This window comes from Ctenopharyngodon idella, chromosome 1 (assembly GCF_019924925.1).
Source record: "Ctenopharyngodon idella isolate HZGC_01 chromosome 1, HZGC01, whole genome shotgun sequence".
Classification (NCBI taxonomy): domain Eukaryota; kingdom Metazoa; phylum Chordata; class Actinopteri; order Cypriniformes; family Xenocyprididae; genus Ctenopharyngodon; species Ctenopharyngodon idella.
In genome coordinates, this window is record NC_067220.1 from 41,022,304 (window position 1) to 41,042,773 (window position 20,470).

General features: G+C 37.8%; 1 protein-coding gene across 5 annotated transcripts in view; it reads left to right on the forward strand.

Moving 5' to 3' along the window:
• Positions 1-20,470, forward strand: part of inpp4b (inositol polyphosphate-4-phosphatase type II B) — a 184,339-nt gene that overhangs the window by 36,535 nt on the left and 127,334 nt on the right. For 4 of the 5 annotated variants that reach the window (XM_051909733.1, XM_051909742.1, XM_051909752.1 and 1 more), the window contains one exon: positions 6,953-7,032. In XM_051909733.1, coding sequence (XP_051765693.1) covers positions 6,953-7,032 — 80 coding nt within the window. Of the gene's footprint in view, positions 1-930; positions 1,213-6,952; positions 7,033-20,470 lie in introns of those variants that run through there. The other variant, XM_051909761.1, reaches the window with a different exon arrangement.

Sequence of the window (20,470 nt, forward strand, 5' to 3'; positions counted from 1 at the left end):
TTTTTTGACCTTGGATGGATGTAAATCTATTGGAGGAGACTACAAAACAACATTAGGAGCCTTTAAAATAGCATAATAGGGGCACTTTAACATTGTAAATCTAGCAAAGATTTTTTGTATTTTCATTTTTTTTTTAAATTTAATGTACATTTATTGGACAGTGTTACATTACCATGGTGTTAAATTACAAAAAAAAAAAAAATAATGTGTCGTGAGTGTTTCTAATACAAAGACTAAGGGAGTGATTTGATCCCTTTCTCTTTTCTGACCAACGTAATCAATCTCTCGATATTTTGTTCCCTTTTATAAAGGCCTAATAATGCTATTGTGTAATTTTTCTTTTGCTTTTGGAGCAAACGGAAACGCAAACGTTATATTTGTTGGAGTTTCTCTTCAGCACTATAGAAGTTTCCCCAACTTTAATGACTGCCCTTTAAATAAAATATGGTTGATATAGTATTTAATCTAATGTTTTGTAATGTTTCTTTTGCTTTCGTCAAATATTTTATCAATACAATATATATTTTTGAAGAGGCACAGCCTCCTTTTTCCCAGAAAACATGGCTCTGGTGCATGTGTGTGTTTGTGGATTAGCTGTAAGCCTATAAAGCCTGTGAAACTGTAATTCCTCCGACTGCAGAGCAAACACACACAAATATCAGACTATACGGACCATACGTCATTCACACACACACACACACACGTTACCGCACAATCAGCGTCTGTTTGTGTGTGTTAATTTAAGTAGCTGTTGAGTCACTGACCCCTGTCACTGCTTAACCCGTGAGAGGTCTCTTTCTGTCTCACCTAGTTTTGCTATCGCGCTCTCTCTTTCACACAGTGTGTGCGCTCTCTCTCTCTCTCTCTGTTCCTTCCTTAATCTCTCAGTATTACACGCCTCCCCAGTCTTACTCCCTCCCCTTTCTCTCTCTCTCTATCTCAGTGTTTCTGGCGTCGGCTCAGAACTGCAGTGGTTTATTCAGTCGTTCAGTCGGGTCGTGTCGCTGCTCTGCGTGCGAGTGTGTGTGTGTGTGTTTGCTCGCTCCGGCTGGTATGCATAGACGTGAAGGAGGCTGCAAATGTACCAGTGCGCAGCTTATTCAGAGGAGATGTGGAGTCGCGCAGCAGCCCTGTGAGGCGGTTCTGCCCCGCGACAGCTTCACTAGGACACTTCCTCTGTGGACCTCTAAGTGCCAGCGCTACTCTTAACAAGTGAGTCTGCTTTCAAGATATCAACACGCAGCGTTTAAGTGTGTCTATGCAGGTATGGACATGCATGAGATTGTCTTGAGGGGTCTGCGCTTTGTCACACAAAGCAAAATTAACCCAACTCACAGGTGGGATGGACTGGTTGGTGCTGGACTGACATTGGTATGATCCGTGTGGGAATTGTGTTGGAAATAAGTGCTTTGGCTTGCGTTTGGGGATTTGGAGCGTGAGATGTGTCATCTTTGAAGAGCCACATGTGTGTTTGTTATAGTTTGGGGACAAAATTGTCCTCAGACATGAGCTAAATATGGCAAATTCTCCCTTTGGGGATGTTGTCAAATGATTTATAAATAAAGTGCATAATGTTTTTTGAATGCTAACATGCAGAAAGTTTCTTTCACACCGTTGGGTTAGTCTGGAGTTATAATTAGTTTGATATAAACAGCAGAAGTCTGTGGTATGTCTTCATTTAGACAGCAAGGTAAGTGTGTGTGTGTGTGTTGCATGCACACTTCCTCTGGTGACGAGGTGAGGGCATGTTCAGAAGTTTGTTTTTAAGCCTCCGACACAGAGAGAAAGTGACAGCAGCCAAAGATCATAACTCATTATGAATGTCAGGAAACTTCGCTTATCGTATTTTTCTTTCTCTCTTTTCACTGATCTGATCTGTTTGTTCTTGCAAAGCTGCACAATGTTAATTTTCCTCAGACATTCTGGTAACGTTTGTTCAACACTTGATATTAAATTACTGGATTTAATTCTGTTTGAACTGTTTAATGTTCTCCATTTAAAATGTATTTTGTCAGTAATTTCAGTGTTGGCTTTGCTAAGTATTAGCGGTCAAACAAATTTACATCAGACCAATATATCGGTGGCAAAATTGTTTTAACACAATGTTTACTTTATTAAGTATTATTAAAATGAAACAAAAATATTTGCATTATAAATGTGTGTGTGTATATATATGGTTGATTATCACTAGAACTGATAGATTTGGCCCAATATAGGCTGATTAAGTGGTCTGAACAATAATATTGGTCGATAAAAATCATCTCTCAAGTATTTTTGTAAACTTTATACCTTTTTTTTTTAGAAATTTGAGATTACATTTTGAAAATTTCCCATTGACTTACATTGATAGAATATTCAGTGTTCAAAATGTATCCAGCAGTGATGTCACTGCGATATCTATATGCACACTGATTGGTCTTTCTTGCATATATGTAACTGTCACATATGTTGTTTCTCATGTGCAGCTGATCAGATGCATGATGTGTCTGTGCTGCGTGACGTGACGGTGACAGAGCGTCTCTGATGCAGCATTTCATTCACACCGAATCAAAGACTAACACATACACTCACCTTAAACCATAACATCTTTTGCTGCCTTGATCATGCTGCCGTTTCCTTCAGGAAATGCTCATCAAGGTTTATGTTCGTCTGCTTGAATGACGAGCAGATTGTTCTACTCAATCTGGCTATAAACTATGAAGCTGAGGGGATGCATCTCCACTGTTTCTGCGTGTGTGTGTTTGCATCCATGCACATTTATTGCTTAATGCGCTGTATGTTTATATGTTACATAGATTCTGTGTGTTTTTTGTAGTATAAATGGCTTTAATAGCTTGTTTTTTGATGTAGTTGGTTTATGCACATGCATTTTGTGTTCATGGGTGTTTTATATTTGTGTGGTTATCTTGCAACGCACCCGAAAAGCTGATCTATTTGTGTAAAAACGCTGAGGAAGGAAGTGTTCTTGTAGAAGAGGTCAGTGCAAAGGATGCCCTTTAAAAGCAGAAAATTCCTCCACCAACAGTTGGAAAAGTACACGAGATAAAAACGCTCTCGCATGTGACTCATTCTTAGACTGAGACTATTTCTGCGGTGATGTCTGGTCCTTCATGAGTCGCCTTCAGCACGGAAAGAAGGAAGAAAGAGACAATACAGCATGACAAAAACTGTTACGTTGCAGGTGGTTTGTTATCAAGATTTCACACTGTTGTGTCTGTATGCAAGTGTGTTAGGAGGAAGAAAAGCAGGGTAACGCATGCAAAGTATTTATAAAGTACAACAGGGCTAAAGGCCGTCTGAGGTAAAAGGTCAGCTTGGGTTTTATTATTTGCTCTAGAAACACTAAATAGAAACTAAAAACCACCAAAGCACTTCCCTAAACACCTGTCTCTCTCAATGGATTACAGATATGGCCATATCAATGAAATGAATACTTGCTAAAGGCCTGGTTTTGAGTTTCATGTTGAGAATCCCTGATCACATATTTTATGAATTTCAGGGTTTTTTCAAGGTGATAAAATCAATAGTTTTTCAGGAACTATTGAGTAATAAAAGTTGGTAGAAAAGCATGAGAAAACACACTGTGGCCAAAATGCCACCAAAATACTGTTAGCAAAGGAGTAAGATGAGAACACTTGAAGTGCAATTCTTTCCTACCATTTTGAAGATAGAGATGTAAACCATACTGTACTTACAGCAAAATAATACAGGAGATTATCTTATACAATGAGAGGTTGTGAAATGTCAAAACTGGTTAGAACAGAAAAGTAGTCAAAGGGGTGGTTGATTATGATTTCACTTTTTTTTTATCTTTAGTTAGTGTGTAATGTTGCTGTTTGAACATCAACATCTGAAAAGATATGACGCTCAAAGTTCAATGCAAATGGAGATATTTTCTTTACAGAAATCACTGAACTACAACAAATGGCTGGTAGGGACTACAACAAGCTTCCTCCTGGGTTAGTGACATCACAAACCCTAAAATTTAGAGAAGCGGAAGAGTTGTTGTAGTAGAGTGTTGTTGACATGCCGTCATTTTACGCCGGACTGCTTCACAAACGAGGGTCAATTCAACGCTGGATTTGCACAAAAGATTAACATGACGGCAAATGCTAGTCGATGAGTTGAATCAACTCCACAGCAACTACATAAATTTATCCACTAACCGTTCAGAAACGTCCAGATTCATTCTAAAAGTTGTAACTTCTTCCTGAGTCTCTCCATCAGTGTCCGACTTCAGTTTGAACAATGTAAGGCTGAGCACCATTACTGATTCATTTTGGCTGCGTGAGATTCTCCAGCTTTGTTGTTGTTGAGCAACCGAAGCGTGAGCTATTAAAGCTCCACCCTCTTCTGGAAAGGGGGCCGGGAGCAGCAGCTCATTTGCATTTAAAGGGACACATAAAAACAGTGTGTTTTTGCTCAGACCCAAATAGGGGCAAATTTGACAAGCTATAATAAATGATCTGTGGGGTATTTTGAGCTGAAACTTCATAGACACATTCTGGGGACACCAGAGACTTATATTACATCTTGATAAAAGGGACATTATAGGTCTTGCTGAGGTTTTTATTTCCAAGTATGTACTTAAATGTTGCTATTTTTTAATTTAAAGTATTTGCATATGTTGTCATATCATTAATGCACCTGTATCTAGAATAAATATCACTATAATGTGTATTTAAGGCGAAGGACGGACACATTTACTCGATTTTGCACAATGAAAGAAATCTCATTGTCATATACAGTAGTAAAGGTGATCTAAATAAGACTGTTTGAAACAGTTAAAACCAGTGAAAGTGTTTACAAGCATGAATTTTGCCTATGCACTTATTGGCATAGTTATATGCAGATAACTAGCCTCAGCGGATGTATCACTTTATCTCATTGCTCTCTGAAACTGATTCTGCTGCATGGACAGAGTTTTTTTTGAGTTGCGCGACTGATCTCTCTTTCACACTTAGCATACTGTTCAGCATATTTTGGGGAGTAATGACGCCTGAGATTGTGTTCCTCAAGCACTGCCATTTTGTCAGTTTTGAAAAGAGACATAGACCAAGACAAGCTAGAAGAGTATTTGTACACTGAATGATACAGTAGGTATAGTGTTCAGGGTATATGTACAGTATTTAGCTATTATCTCGACTCACATCCAGCTCTTTCACTCAAGTCTTTGTCAATACTGTGAATTGGCCCGTAACCTTTTCAGCACATGTAAAACATCAATAAATCACTACCCACTCTGTTTTAACCTCCCATAGAGTGGCTAGTGACCTTCTTATTTAGCCAAATTAAAGCGATGATGATGCTAAACCAATTCCTGCTCAGGAATAAACGCTCTTGTTCCTAATTATCCCACGTCTCTGTCAGAGCAAAGCTGTACACAGTATTCCCACGCATTTCATCATGTCACGCACGACCGTGAGATCCCGTCTTGATCTGTGACAACACTTATGTCTTGGTAAACACCTTATGCATGCCGTTACAAGTAAATCTTTATTTAAGAAAGGCAAACGGCAGGAACATTTAGTGCTGCTCATGTTTGCTTTCCAGTGATTTTAAAGTGAGTTGGATTTGTGGAGGTGAGGAACAGTAGAGGAATGTTGTTTGAAACACAGTCAAAACTAGGGTTTCAAAACAAAGAACATGATGCTTTCAGCTACCAATAAGAGTATAATGACCTGTTCAGAACTTGTTCAGAACAGACCTGCTTTGTTCTGAAACAGGACTTAAAGGGTTAGTTCACCCAAAAATGAGTGATTGCTTGCAGATTGCATGTAAAGGACTTATCAACCTGCGCCTTCTAGAGATTCATGACTGAACTATACACACACACACACACACACACACACACACATATACATATTAAACATGTGTACATCAACTTTACAGCATTTCTGTTTGGGCCTGTCTTTACAGTGAAGAACGTGGCACAGTAATTAATTTTTGAGAAATGTCGAGGGATTCCTGTGTGTGTATGTGTGTTGTAATTACTAATTAAGGCAGCGTAGAGGGCTGCATGTCCTTGGTATGACCGGATCTCTCTCAGCGGGAAAAAAACCAGAGTGATGAACACATCCAGTCCACATTTATGTCTCTGTTTTCTCATTATGTTGCTTGACAAAGCAGTTGTGCTTAAGCTGCTGTATCCTTCTGAGAGCAGACATTTATGAACCGTCACTCCTCCTAGAGCTTTCAATATAGCACGGGATCTGTCTGTCAGCCTCCGTCTGTGTGTCTGTTTGTGTAGCTGCTGCCTAGTGCACTGGCACACTTTAGAAACCATCTCACAACTCCTTAGCAACACTATATAAACCAGTATGAACAATTTAGCAACCAAAATCTGTTTTTCTGACTGTACAGCATGTAAAAGCTTCAAACTTCCAGCTAAGTTTCTGCTTTTTGACAAAACTTTGATTGTTCTTGTTCTCTCTCATCAATATCTGTTTCTCTCACTCTTCAACTGTCTTCCTTTCCTTTACCAATCTATTTTCTGTTTCCTGTCCACTCTGTGTGTTTGTGTGTGTGTTTATTGATGGCTTGCTCTTGCTGGTTCTTTCCTTCAGTATGTGTTTATGCATGCTCACTGCATCCATCCATCCATCCATCGGCCTATCTATCCATCCACCTGCCTATCTATCCATCCACCTGCCTATCCATCCACCCGCCTATCCATCCATCCACTATTCCATCCATCCATCCATCCGAATTTCAATTCTGCTTCATTACATTCAAAATTCGAATTACAGTTCTACATCCTGTTTGCTACCTCAAATTCAGGAATTGATTTGAAATTTAAGTCAATTGTAACACTGAAGGTCGTAGTACAGTTTAGACAAAGTGACGTCTTTAAAAGGGTATGTAGTAGACTTTTATGATGCACGTGTTCAACAGGAGATCTGTACAGTTGGGTGACGTCTGCGTTCATTTCATTTCTGTGTTTCCTCTTTAGAGCAACTTCTTGGGAAGTAGCAGCTTCTCCGTGGCTGATCTCCTCCAGTCCAAAGACCAGCAGCTTTCTCTCAGCCTGAGGTGAGTTGCATTGTGTGCTTTATCTTTCTCTGCAGCGCTGTCGTTTTATGGTGCAAACTTCATTTGGCGTGTTTCGTGCACATGCGATGAACTCTCTGGAGGTAGATGATGTCAGGCGCACACAGCTGATCAAACAGGGCTGAGACTCCAGTTGAAAACAGACCATCTGCTCCTGTTTTTGGCACATATTTAGTTGCCACACAGCTCGGTCTGACTGTGCAATGAATGCACAGCTTGAGTTTTTATTGTATGGCAGGACTGGGTGGGTGGTAGATTCGTTTATGTAATTACGTAACATGCGAAAATATGGAGTAGGACATTTCCCAGAACTGGTTAAGACATAGAGAGTTTAGTTGTTATTTGGGTGCAGAGAACCGTTGCACGTTCCTGCTATTTTACAGCATCTTTGAATAAACACTCAGAACTTTGAATTCAAATCTTTGAATTTAGACTCAGAACTATCAAATTTAAGATATTATTTTTACTGTTTTGATGATTTTGTTGTTAAAGGGTTAGTTCACCCAAAAATAAAAATGTTGTCATTAATTACTCACCCTCATGTCGTTCCTGAGACCTTCGTTCATCGTTGGAACACAAATTAAGATATTTTTGATAAAATCCGATGGCTCAGTGAAGCCTCCATTGACAACAAGACAATTAACACTTTCAGATGCCCAGAAAGCTACTAAAGACATATTTAAAACAGTTCATGTGACTACAGTGGTTCAACCTTAATGTTATGAAGCGACGAGAATACTTTTTGTGCACCAAAAAAACAAAATAACGACTTTATTCAACAATATCTAATGATGGGCAATTTCAAAACACTGCTTCATGAAGCTTTGAAGCTTTACGAATCTTTTGTTTTGAATCAGTGGTTTAGAGCATGTACCAAAGTGCCAAAGTTGTCCAGTGGTGAACCATTGACATTTCGAAACACTTATGACGTAATGAAGCCTTGTTTACTGAAATCATGTGACTTTGGCAGTTGATACACGCTCCAAACCACTGATTCGAAACAAAAGATTCATAAGCTTCGAAGCTTCATGAAGCAGTGTTTTGAAATCGCCCATCATTAGATATTGTTGAATAAAGTCGTTATTTTGTTTTTTTGGCACACAAAAAGTATTCTCGTCGCTTTATAACATTAAGGTTGAACAACTGAACCAACTAACCCTTTAACTTGAGTGACGTGAAGCTGTTTTTGTGGACTCATCAGTTTATGAATAATTTTATTTCATCCATCAAGTTCCAAATATAAGGAGAAAATAATCAAATGGGATAAAGTATCTGTCATTTGTCATTTAATTCAGTGTAATTTAATTCACTGTATTATACAAAAATAGATATTCAACACATTTTGATTTAATATGTGAACCACTGTTTTGTTGAATTTTCCAGCAAAAATGACAGTATTAATATATTATGTTAATATAAAATATTTTAGTAATAGCGTCCATCCTTAATGTATACCAGTTTGGATAGTTTTGATGAAGTTAAGGGGCTGGGCTAACATGAAAATTGGGTAGTGTGTTGTGGATAAAGTCAGGTAGAGGACATTTTGTGGTATAATGGTTATACAGTAGATCTGGTTATGCAGTCTAAACGATTGTAGGTTCAAAGCCCACAAGGTTTGATTCATGAATGATGATCACCATTGTGCTCCTCCCAGTGGGGCTGTTCCTGTAAATGTACTGTAAATCATATTTAAGCACCAATTAAATGACAAATTGGTATTCAGAGCTAAATTAGTACAGATGGTGCAGGCAGGACACATTCATATCCAGAAGCCTCTGCAACATGCCAACAGGACTTTAAACCAACAGTTTTGTTGCCTTGTTGTCATTCACTAAACAATTTCCTATTCAAACAGCTGCTCCAGTGCAGTTATTCTTTCCTGTGTACACGGACACACTGGATTTGCTCCAAAACTTAGTGAGCTGACAGCATTTTAAAGCTCTACCAAACTGCTACCTTAAAAGATACCTTGTTTTGGCCAAATTGGAGGGTTGTTTGCTTAGTTGCTGTCTGAGAAAAGCACCCTCATAAGTCTCTTGGCCGTTAGGATGCTTTGTAGGCAATACACATTAAGAAAGCTTCCTGTGTTTTGGAGCAGAACTGGTGTGTCTCGACACCAGCGAGGATTGCTGCTTAGTCATAATTGATAGTGTTGTGTTTGTGAGTGACAGCCGGAGGGATTCCCTGCATACCGCAATGTGGAATTCTATTATACATCAGTATTAATATTGATTGTTGTTTCCCTTTAATTGGCCTTTTGGTCATGTTACGGTGTAGACACTGGCCCTTGCTTCTTGTTGTTTGTTCTGTTTCGCTGTTTCTGGCTGGCTGTTTGCTCTCTGTCACTCTTTCTGTCTCCCTTGATGCTCAGAATAGCGCTTCTCTTTGGTGAGGAGCAGCAGAAGTACAAAAGCACTGCGCTGTCTCTTGTGTAGTGCAGCAAGACGTACAGTGCTTGGGGTCCAAGAGTCTAGGGCTGCCAATGACTAAAGATTTTTCTATTCAACTATTAGTCATTCATGTAAGCCATTAGTTGACTAATTGTATGTTTATATTAATTTAATTACTTAAATATATACTGAGGAGATTACTGAACCATAATGAGCGTTTAATATATTTAGGCGTAATGTAGCCTAATCAGTGCTTAAGCACATGCATAAAGCTTGCCGCAAAGCACCAGCAAAAGTAATGATTATGAATGTGTCAGGGGGAAAATAGCAAGGAGGCTTTTTAATTATTTATTAATAAACTAGTGTTTTCTGAGTCAGTGTTGGTGAAGTTGATGATGCTGCCTCGCGCCATCTTCGCAGTATAGTGAACGCTTTTATAGAGAGAAATGCACCTTTCATACGGATTACATAAGCAGAGAGTATTTATTTTTTACTTGAATTGGTTCATTTAAAAGTAGATGTTTCAAGCTTTCTATAGATCTCATGTCTATGTTTTGGTTTATTTTTTTGACGCGTTCAAGTTCACAGAGACCGAGACAGCAGAAAGCACATGTATTATCTTATCTGCATGACCAAAAATGACAAAGTTTTTTAAGTTGTTTCCGCTGTTATCAGAAAAAATGCAAGTGATCACGCCGGCGCCTACATGTCTTGCAGTAATCACGCTATACTTCATCTTCCACACTCCGCACAAACACTTGGATATGCGCCTAATAGTGCACATTTATCTAGGTTAACATTAGAGCGAGCAGCCATGTACAATTGCTACTACTTGTTTAAAATGGTAACCCATATTTGAGGTCGATGGATGATATCAAACGTTTGGATTTCCTGCCCGACATGCTGTTATTACCACAAGGACCCACCATTAGCAATCTGTCCTTCACATACTGCATGACTTTGCCACAAGGTTTTTTTTTTCTGCGACTAACCGACTAATAAAATTTTTATTGACTAAGCCTCTTCTTGTTGACTAATGATTAGTCAACTATTAGGGGGCAGCCCCAAAAAAGTCTGAAGCCGCTTGCAAAAATGCCATTTTTTCCATATTGTTAGAAGTTGGATCGGAAAAATTAAGATGAATTTCAGATAATGACAGCAGCACTGAAACTCAAGCATGATTTTCCAAAGAGCATCTTGAGCTTCAGTGGAAGAAGAGTCTTTTTTTAAGTATTTAAATAAAAATAAAGTTTTAGATTTCTGAAAATGCACAAAAAATTTCAAGGTCACTAATCAAATAAATAAATAAATGTACTCATTTTATATATGACCTTGAAATAATGTAGATATTTTTTGTGTGTGTGTGTGTGAATTTTTTAGAAATCTAAAAAAAAATTTTCTATTTAAATACAAAATAAATAAATAAATAAATAAATAATACCTATGTTTAAAGTGGTCAGACTTTTGGACCCCACTATATATTGCATTTGTTCACATACAGGTTTTTTAAAAACATTGGTCATACATTTTGTTCTTCATTTATCTACATTTAAATTTATCTACATTTAGATATTTTGTAATAAATTCAATTAATATTTTAAGTAGTTATAGCCATCATTTTTTATAATTTTTATTTTATTTTTTATATAATATTTTTATATATTATATTTTATATTTTTTCACTGCATACATGTTACATTTATTATTTAGTTTATTATATTTTTATGTTTTATTTTCATATTGTACCATCATTGCTGATTCGATTGTATAATTTGCATTGCTTTATTAGTTATATTTATCAGTTTATTTATTTATTAGTTAGTAATTCTCATTGCTTTATCATTGCTATATTTAGTTAATTAATTAAAGATTTAAAGAACAGAGTCTATTTACCGTTGTTGTTTTTTCCAGATTTTTCGAACACTAACTGTTTCAAATCAAATGTTATAATATTGTGATTTATCTCAGAGCTTTGTTTGGATTGTGGCATAGAACTGGCTCATTTTCTGAAATGCCTTTGAAGAACAATGGAAAACTTTCAGAAACAAAGCTGCTGAAAAAAGTGGGCGGCACTCTTGAGCTCTACATCTTCAAATGTTCATAATCAGCACTTCCTTTTAGTGTCTAAATGGAAAAAGAGCTTTTCAGCGAAGATTTCGACTCGAGTTGTTTTTGGTGTGAAAATAATAGGAAAGCAATGTATCCGTAACGTGTGTTTGTGACTCTGTTGCTCGCTCCGGCCGAGACCTTTCACACAGTTGTCAGGTTTGCAGTGCTGTGTTTCAGGAAGTCTTGTCTTTCCTCTGTTCGTCCCCTCACAGGTCACCTTTTCATGTCTACCTTATCTCTTTCTCTCTCTATATCATGACACATTCAGTTATTTATAGATCCTTATCCAAGCAGTCTTAGATGCTCGGAGTGTAGGGCAATAAACAGCGGTCTGCAGTAGAGATCTTTGAGTATTGAATTCAATCACTTTACAGTCGGTGTATTGATTGAGAAAGAGTTTATGGGTAGGCTCTCTTTGAGACGTGCCGTACCCATGGCGAATGAAATCTTGCGTCCTCTAAATGTTAGCAGGTTGGTCTTACACTAAATGAAATTTCTCCTGCACTTAATGAAAGTTCCATCATGTGTGAGTTTAGGCTGCAAAATTACTGATTTTTTTCTTCACCTGCTAATGCCAGCTGAATTTTTTTTAACTATAAATATTTCTTAAATATAAAAATAACACTATACAACAAGGTCCCATTATTTAACATTAGTTAATACAATAACAAAAATTAACTAACAATGGGCAAAACTATGCGCTTGAACCCGATAATTGCTGCTCGCAGCTATATTTCTATTATATATTTGCAGCAAACATTTCCTATACAGTCTCACTATGAAACCCCACAAATCACAAAATCATAGAGACCCATAATTTAGTTCTTCATATTTTTGTTTTGGTGGTTAAATTACTAGTTGGCTAGTGACATTTATTTTATTTGCCTGTTTACCTGCTTGTTTTTTAGATTTAGATATTTTGTCACTTACCACTCTTATAAGAAAAGGTTCTATTTAGAACCTAAAGGGTTCTGTCAGACACTTCATATATACAGTCTTTTAGAGGTTCCATCATGGGGTCATTTTATTTATTTTATTTAGTTATTAATAATTAATTTGGTTTTAGTTCATTTTTAATTGTAATTACATTTTATGAAGTAAACAGCTTGTAAACATTTTATCACTAGAAAAAAAAAATAGAAATAACCTGTTAAACCTGTTAACCTGAGACATTTCTCATTATATAGAACCTTTCTGGCATAAAGGGTTCTTTAAAATTGAATCATATAGAACCCCACTGAACCTATTTCTAAGAGTATATTAGCAACTGTAGTTGTTTTTCTGTGAAACTTCTCCTTTCACAAAAACTGAAGAAGATGGATTGTGTTTTTGATAGTAATATGTTCGTTATGGTGGCTTAATGTGAGGAATACTCTACATGAGTTGACATTTAGACACTCCTTCTTGCTGTTTTCTTTCATTTTAATTTCTTATAATTCGACTTGCAGGATGCTAAAGCCAATTTTTCAAAAAAAAAAAGAAAAAATAATAATAATAATAATTTGGCACTTACAACTAGCATCACACAAAAATGTGAGACATTTTATTTCATGTCAGTGTGGGTGATTTTTTTTTTAAAGTACCAATCATTTTTTTTAGGAGTAAAACTTTTTTTAATGAAGAAAAAAATGACTAAGTGCAGCTTTAATTATGGACCCTGTGTGGGTTAGATTAAAAGTACATGAGAACATTTAGAAGAGAAAAGTGTCTGGTATGCAAGTATTTAAGGGGACCGATTATGTCTTTTTACAAAGTCTTGATTTGGTTTTGGGGATCTACTATAACAGGTTTTAATGCTTGAATGTTCAAAAACGCATTATTTTTTACATATTCTCCATTGTTGCAGCACCTCTCTTCCCAGTCTGTCAGTAACGCTCTGTTTAGTTCCTGTCTCTATTAAGCCCCTCCTTCAGAAAAGCACAATGTGCTCTGATTGGTTGGCTGGATCAGTGTGTTGTGATTGGTCGACCACTTCGAGTTCATTTTGGAAGTGTCATGCCCTTTAACATAAGCGCAAGTTTCAACACACTACTAACTAACTCAACCAGGCCTCGCCTCCTTTCTTTGCGTATGCCTTGTGCGGGAATTATTTCTATAAGGTATATTGTGACATGTTATTTCGCAAAAGAAAACTCAAGATTACAATCAAGGCGTTTCAGGGAGTTCAGAAATAGTGTTACTGATATAGAGCATAACTTCTGCTGGAGTGACTTTGTGCTTTTTTTTTTTTTTGCACACCTTTTTTCTCACCTTTTTTAACTTAGCAAACCTTTTTCATGCTCAAACATCACACACTAAAGAAAGCATAATAGTCCCTCTTTAAAATTGCAGTAGGGAGTCCAACCAGAGGCCGTTTTTTAATGGGTGTCAATAGAGGAGAGGCTTCACTACGCTGAATAAACTGCTTTTGTGCTAAAACAGAGTAACATTTAATGAACCGACAGTCCATTGGCTAATTTTCAAGATGTTTGCCTTTCAACATTCATTTTGGATTGATCTATTTTTACACAAAAAAATTCTGTTTTATAAGAGAAGTCAGATAATTTTGCTACATGTTGGATTCAGTTTACAGCACTTCTCATTCATTTCTATGGTATCTGCAAACAGTGATTGACTGTCGTACAACTCTGAATGAAATTCAATGACGTCAAGGCTGTAATGTGATCGGTTATCAAGGCATGCTTGATCCGGGTTGACCGTTACGCTTTCTCCAATGGTAGAGACACAGACCCTCACATCTCATAAAAATAAAACCATCTCTGCCAGTTAATGGATGATCAGGAAGGCAGTTTTCTGATCTTATCCCATGCTTTGCTCACCTCACATGACCCTGTCCCTTTCATTCCAAATTGTCATTAGATAAATAATAAGTAACGTTAACCCTCATTTTATTAGCACTTAACCAATCATCACTCAGCATTGCTTTGTTCACACAATCATCTGTTAGTGTGTATAAGGAAGGAAGTGTGCTTTGATAAATGAGTGTCTTTGGAAGTTCATCCGGGTCACCAGAGGATTTCAGGAAAAAGTGTTCAGAAACATCTCGGGCTGATTTATAAAACGCACGTATGATCAGATTTGACGGGGAGCTTGAGAAGACAAGAATAATTTAATACGGTCGTATTTCAATTATGCACTTGTCACATAAACACCTTGTTTTGCGTCTCTCCTGTAGGTGAATATTTATGCATATCTGTGAGATGTGCAAGATCAGCTGGAATATGTCAAGCACAAGGAGGAGAGAGAATCATTTACAACCTTAAATAAAATGAACATAAATCAGTATGCAGATGAATGAAGTCCCGTAACAGGCTTGTATTTAGAAGGGTTACTGGCCTACATTTCCCCATTCATCCTTTAGCCTCTCGTCTGCTGTTGTTGAAATGAAAATGAATGATTTTATTAAATTAGTCTGCTAAATGCAGCATAATAAATGCCAAGAGCAAACAGAACACAGTACAGGGAAGAAAACATTGATGTCTTGGTTTGTTCTGGATCTATTAGCATGTGTACGGAGTATTGCAGTAGCTGAACCTATATTTGGACTAAATGTTTAACAGGAATATGGACTGTGATTGGAAAATATGCATTTATAATGCATTGAATCACAGATTAACAACTAAACTTTTTGTATGCGTTATATATTGCATTCTATATAGGTGGAGTGATAAAAAAAAAAAAAGATATTTGCAATTAATAATCATTTGTGCGTACAGACGTTTTTAAAATTCTTTGTAGGAATAAAAATAAAATGTAATTGGTCTTATTTTTGTCTTTCAATGTTATGAAAAATATATATATATATATATATATATATATATATATATATTATCTCACAGAAGTGAGTACACCCCTCACATTTTTGTAAATATTTTATTATATCTTTTCATGTGACAACACTGAAGAAATGACACTTTGCTACGATGTAAAGTAGTGAGTGTACAGCTTGTATAACAGTGTAAATTTGCTGTCCCCTCAAAATAACTCAACACACAGCCATTTTCCAGCACTGCCTTAACCCTCTTCGGCATGGAGTTCACCAGAGCTTCACAGGTTGCCACTGGATTCCTCTTCCACTCCTCCATGACGACATCACGGAGCTGGTGGATGTTAGAGACCTTGCGCTCCTCCACCTTCCGTTTGAGGATGCCCTACAGATGCTCAAAAGGGTTTAGGTCTGGAGACATGCTTAGCCAGTCCATCACCTTTACCCTCAGCTTCTTTAGCAAGGCAGTGGTCATCTTAGAGGTGTTTTTTGGGGTCATTGTCATGTTGGAATACTGCTCTGTGGCCCAGTCTCCGAAGGGAGGGGATCATGCTCTGCTCATTCATGGTTCCCTCAATGAACTGTAGCTCCCCAGTGCCGGCAGCACTCATGCAGCCCCAGACAAAGACACTTGACACCATCTGAACCAAATAAGTTTATCTTGGTCTCATCAGACCACAGGACATGGTTCCAGTAATCCATGTCCTTAGTCTGCTTGTCTTCAGCAAACTATTTGCGGGCTTTCTTGTGCATCATCTTTAGAAGACGCTTCCTTCTGGGACAACAGCCATGCAGACCAATTTGATGCAGTGTGCGGCGTATGGTCTGAGAACTGACAGGCTGACCCCCCACCCCTTCAACCTCTGCAGCAATTCTGGCAGCACTCATACATCTATTTCCCAAACACATCCTCTGGATATGACGCTGAGCACGTGCACTCAACTTCTTTGGTCGACCATGGCGAGGCCTGTTCTGAGTGGAACTTGTCCTGTTAAACAGCTATATGGTCTTGGCCACCATGCTTCATGTTTTAGGGTCTTGGCAATCTTCTTATGGCCTATGCCATCTTTATGTAGAGCAACAATTCTTTTTTTCAGATCCTCAGAGAGTTCTTTGCCATGTGGTGCCATGTTGAACTTCCAGTGACCAGTATGAGAAAGTGAGAGCGATAACACCAAATTTAACACACCTGCTCCCCATTCACACCTGAGACCCGGTGTCATGTGACACTATCGAGTCACATGACACCGGGGAGAGAAAATGGCTAATTGTGCCCAATTTGGACATTTTCACTTAGGGGTGTACTCACTTTTGTGGCCAGTGGTTTAGACATTAATGGCTGTGTGTTGAGCTATTTTGAGGGGACAGCAAATTCAGACTGTTATACAAGCTGTACACTCACTACTTTACATTGTAGCAAAGTGTCATTTCTTCAGTGTTGTCACATGAAAATATATAATAAAATATTTACAAAAATGTGAGGGGTGTACTAATTTCTGTGAGACACTATATATATATATATATATATATATATATATATATTAGGCTTGCTACGGTACTCTGTGTTACCGGTGTTACCGGTGTTCAGTCGCAACACCGGTTTCATCACTTGCCCACCGTGGCACCGAGGTTAATTTTTTTCCCATTTTAACGCGTAAAAAATATTTGCATTTAATGCAATTAACGTAGTATCCATTTTCTGCATTATGTGATCAAGCTCTTATTCATGCTAATGCTTTTAAACCATTCAAGCGCGACAAGGCAAAAGAGAATGCGCTGTCTGTGAATGTCCTGCCTATGACACACACACACACACAACGCGCGCGCCAGTATCGAGTTCTCTTCTGCTCTTAACGAACCATAACACACACAAATTATGCCAAAATGTCCGTTTTATCAAGTGTTTTTCAGTAAGAGTAACCCACCATTCAAGCAATTGCCGTTAAAAAAATTTGAAAGTGAAAGTCGGCCTTTCCGTAACAAAACATCGAAAGCTCAGCCGAACAGCTGATCATAGCTATACAGGGCGGGTTTTTATTTTTCATGTCAAAAACATTCCTTATCGCGGAGAGCGCAGTTCATGCAAAGACTATAGTCTTAAAGGGACTTTGGTTCATGGTTGCATAGCAATGATAGACGCCACAGGAGCACAAGCGCTTTGGAAGGAGAAAGCGACGTGGCCGCGCTTTCCACGCATTTTTAGACGCAATATGTGAACGGCCCCATTAAAAAAAAGAGGTAGAGGCCCCGCCCCCCGGTGACACCGGTATTACCGGTGTTGTCACATGTCGATTAACCGGTGGGAAAATTTTCTCACCGTCACATCCCTAATATATATATATATATATATATATATATATTTATCTCACACCAGCTAGCGTACCATACATATTCACACATATCTACACCAACAAATAACACATTCAGTGTTATTTTTATAACACTGTCTCTCTCTCTTCCACCCTCAATAAACTCAGAAGAACATAACCTGGGTGTAAACAAGATGTTGGGTCTGTTATGTGCCGCGGTCAGTATAATTTCATTGCTTTTCCAACACTGGCCAGAATTAGACCATAACTTGGTGAGTTTTAAGCCCTAATAAAACCCATGATGTGTTTGGGTGAGTGTTGATCTAGTGGTTTTGGTTTAGAGACCTTTTACCTGTCTGGCACTTTTCAAATAACCCCCCTAAATGAAAGTTTGATTAGACGCACAGCCTTTGATGTCAACAACAAAAGAAATGAGAGGCGTTTTCTATTTTTGAAAAAAGTTGATAAGCCTTATTTTGCAGGTCTGGACTATGATTATATTATTTAAGGTTACTTATGGTTTTATTATTTGTATTTAACAGTTTTTCTGCTGTTCAGGACCCCATCAGATCAGACCTGTGACCCATTTACAGGGTGCAGCCCACCAGTTGAGAAACACTGCATTAAACACAATGAATTACTCTAAATGCTGCGCGTAATTGTATTTTTGTTTGGTTGCAGCTAATGTGTTGCTTTCAGTCCCTATAAACACTAATTTATATGAAATGAAGCTTGAAAAGTGACATCTCTATCAACATTGTTAAAATGAATGTAATTTCCTGAATAAATCAGCCTGTTGGTTTTGTCTGTGATGTATGTTGATGCGTACACACTCCTTGGGTGACTTTGACATTTTTGAACTTAAAACATTAAAAGAATACAGTCTGGTTAAAATATGTGCTTTCAAGACGGCTCTGTATTCATTTAACGCAAACATTCTGGTCAAGGATTGTTCTCTGACAACCAGTATTAAACTTCTGCAATCAGTTCAGCCTGAATCTAAAGGCTTCTTCTGATTTTGTTTTGTAGATAGTTTCAGTCTTCACTGGGCTGTTTTTGTTTTTTAACATTGTGCTTTATAAGAAATGTAACAGTTAAATTTGAAAATCTCAGATTGACTTTAATAAGCATTCCAAAAGGAACTACAGTGATGATGTCATTGTGATATTTGAATTCTGAATTGCGACTGGTTTACTTCTTTGCGTTTATTTGCATACTCAACTGTGAACAGTTGTTTTTCTTCTATTTAAAGTGCAACTTCACCGATTTTCAACCCACTTTATATTGTTACAATGTCAGAAGTATATGTAAATGAACAAGGTCAACTTGTTCTCTGTTCTACCTTAAAGAGAAATTCACATTTATTTGTCAGCAAAAGTCTTTTGACAGCTCCAGGGCTTTCGTGAAAACTACAGATTGTATTTCCGCATTTTTGTATCCCCGCCCACAGACAGTCAGATCAGAAGAGGGTTATTATCAGAAGAGTTATTGTAATCACTGAAAATTGAATCGTTCTCTGTCTACTCTTTACGGTGACTGCGTATTGCTTGGGGGGTTGTGCGGAACAGACAGAACAACCGTTTCTTTCAGTTTTTCCCCTATTTTGGCCTAAAACACTGTTCATGGTCATCTGGTTTGAAGTGCTGACTACAAGCTAAGTGCGTGTTCACACTTGGTGTTTTTTTGAAGCTGCCAGCATCTGTTTTACATTATGATCCTATGTACCGTGTTTTCAAAAAAGCACTTTTTTAAACACCATCACTGACATCTTTTTCTGCAGCTCAGAGTGTCTTTTCAAGTTGAAAAAAAGTCAAGCGCCTTTTTGACACCTGACCAATGACAAACAAGTAGCGAGACCTGTCGTTTCCATAACAACAAGAAAAAATGGAGAAGGTGCCAGTAGATGGACTTATTGTACTAGTGTCTGTGCAATGATTTGTAGCAGGTCTTCAAATTGACTTTTGTTTAGTGTAAAATATGCCGCAAACCATGCATCATCCAACTGGATCTCCTGGACTGAATTATCGTAAGCACCATACTGTTTCCTTCCCCATATAATGTCGCACACCCACAAACGTCATTGTAAACCGACATTCTCCTCCCCGTTAACTTCAAAAACCAACGCAAGAGCCAACTTCCTCTTCCTTGACATTTATCTCTGCACCACACAGCACTCTTGTAGCAGCTGTTGTTATAGCAACAAAAGATGCCCTCGGCTGCTATTTGGAACCTAACGTTGCCAGACCCTTGTCAACTTTTTATTGTCAAAAAAGACGCCAAGTGTGAACACACCCAAAGAGGTTTTTCAGATTTTCCGTCACGCCGTTCTCTCCATATTTACGAATCTTTGCAGCTTTTAGCCGCTGCCTACAACGTGCTGGATCCTTTACTGAAAACTGTAACTCACTCCTGTTAAATGTTTACTCTTTGAATTCTTGCACAAGTCAACACCATTATGACTAAAAGTTTGCTAAGCAGTATTTCCTACTAAAGCGAGGCATTATTGGCTATGGTAAGCGCATCCATAGTAGACTGGTGGGAGTGGCCTTGAATGGCAACATGCCCAGTGCATTATGGGTGTTGAAGTTTTCCTACCAATTTGGCAAAAGTGAAAACCACTTTTCTCTAGTCACATAGCACCTTTTTTTTTTTTTTTTAAATAGCCTTCCTACTGCATTGGCAGCAACGTTTTATTGAAAGCCTATTTTTCCAGTGGTGAAATACCCCTTTAACATCTGCAGAGTCGCTCACATTGTGTTGATTCTCATGCACAGCGTGATGACAGTGTCAAACCAGCTCTGAAGCAGCATTTTGTTTAGGCCTGAAACATAAACTTATTAGTAACA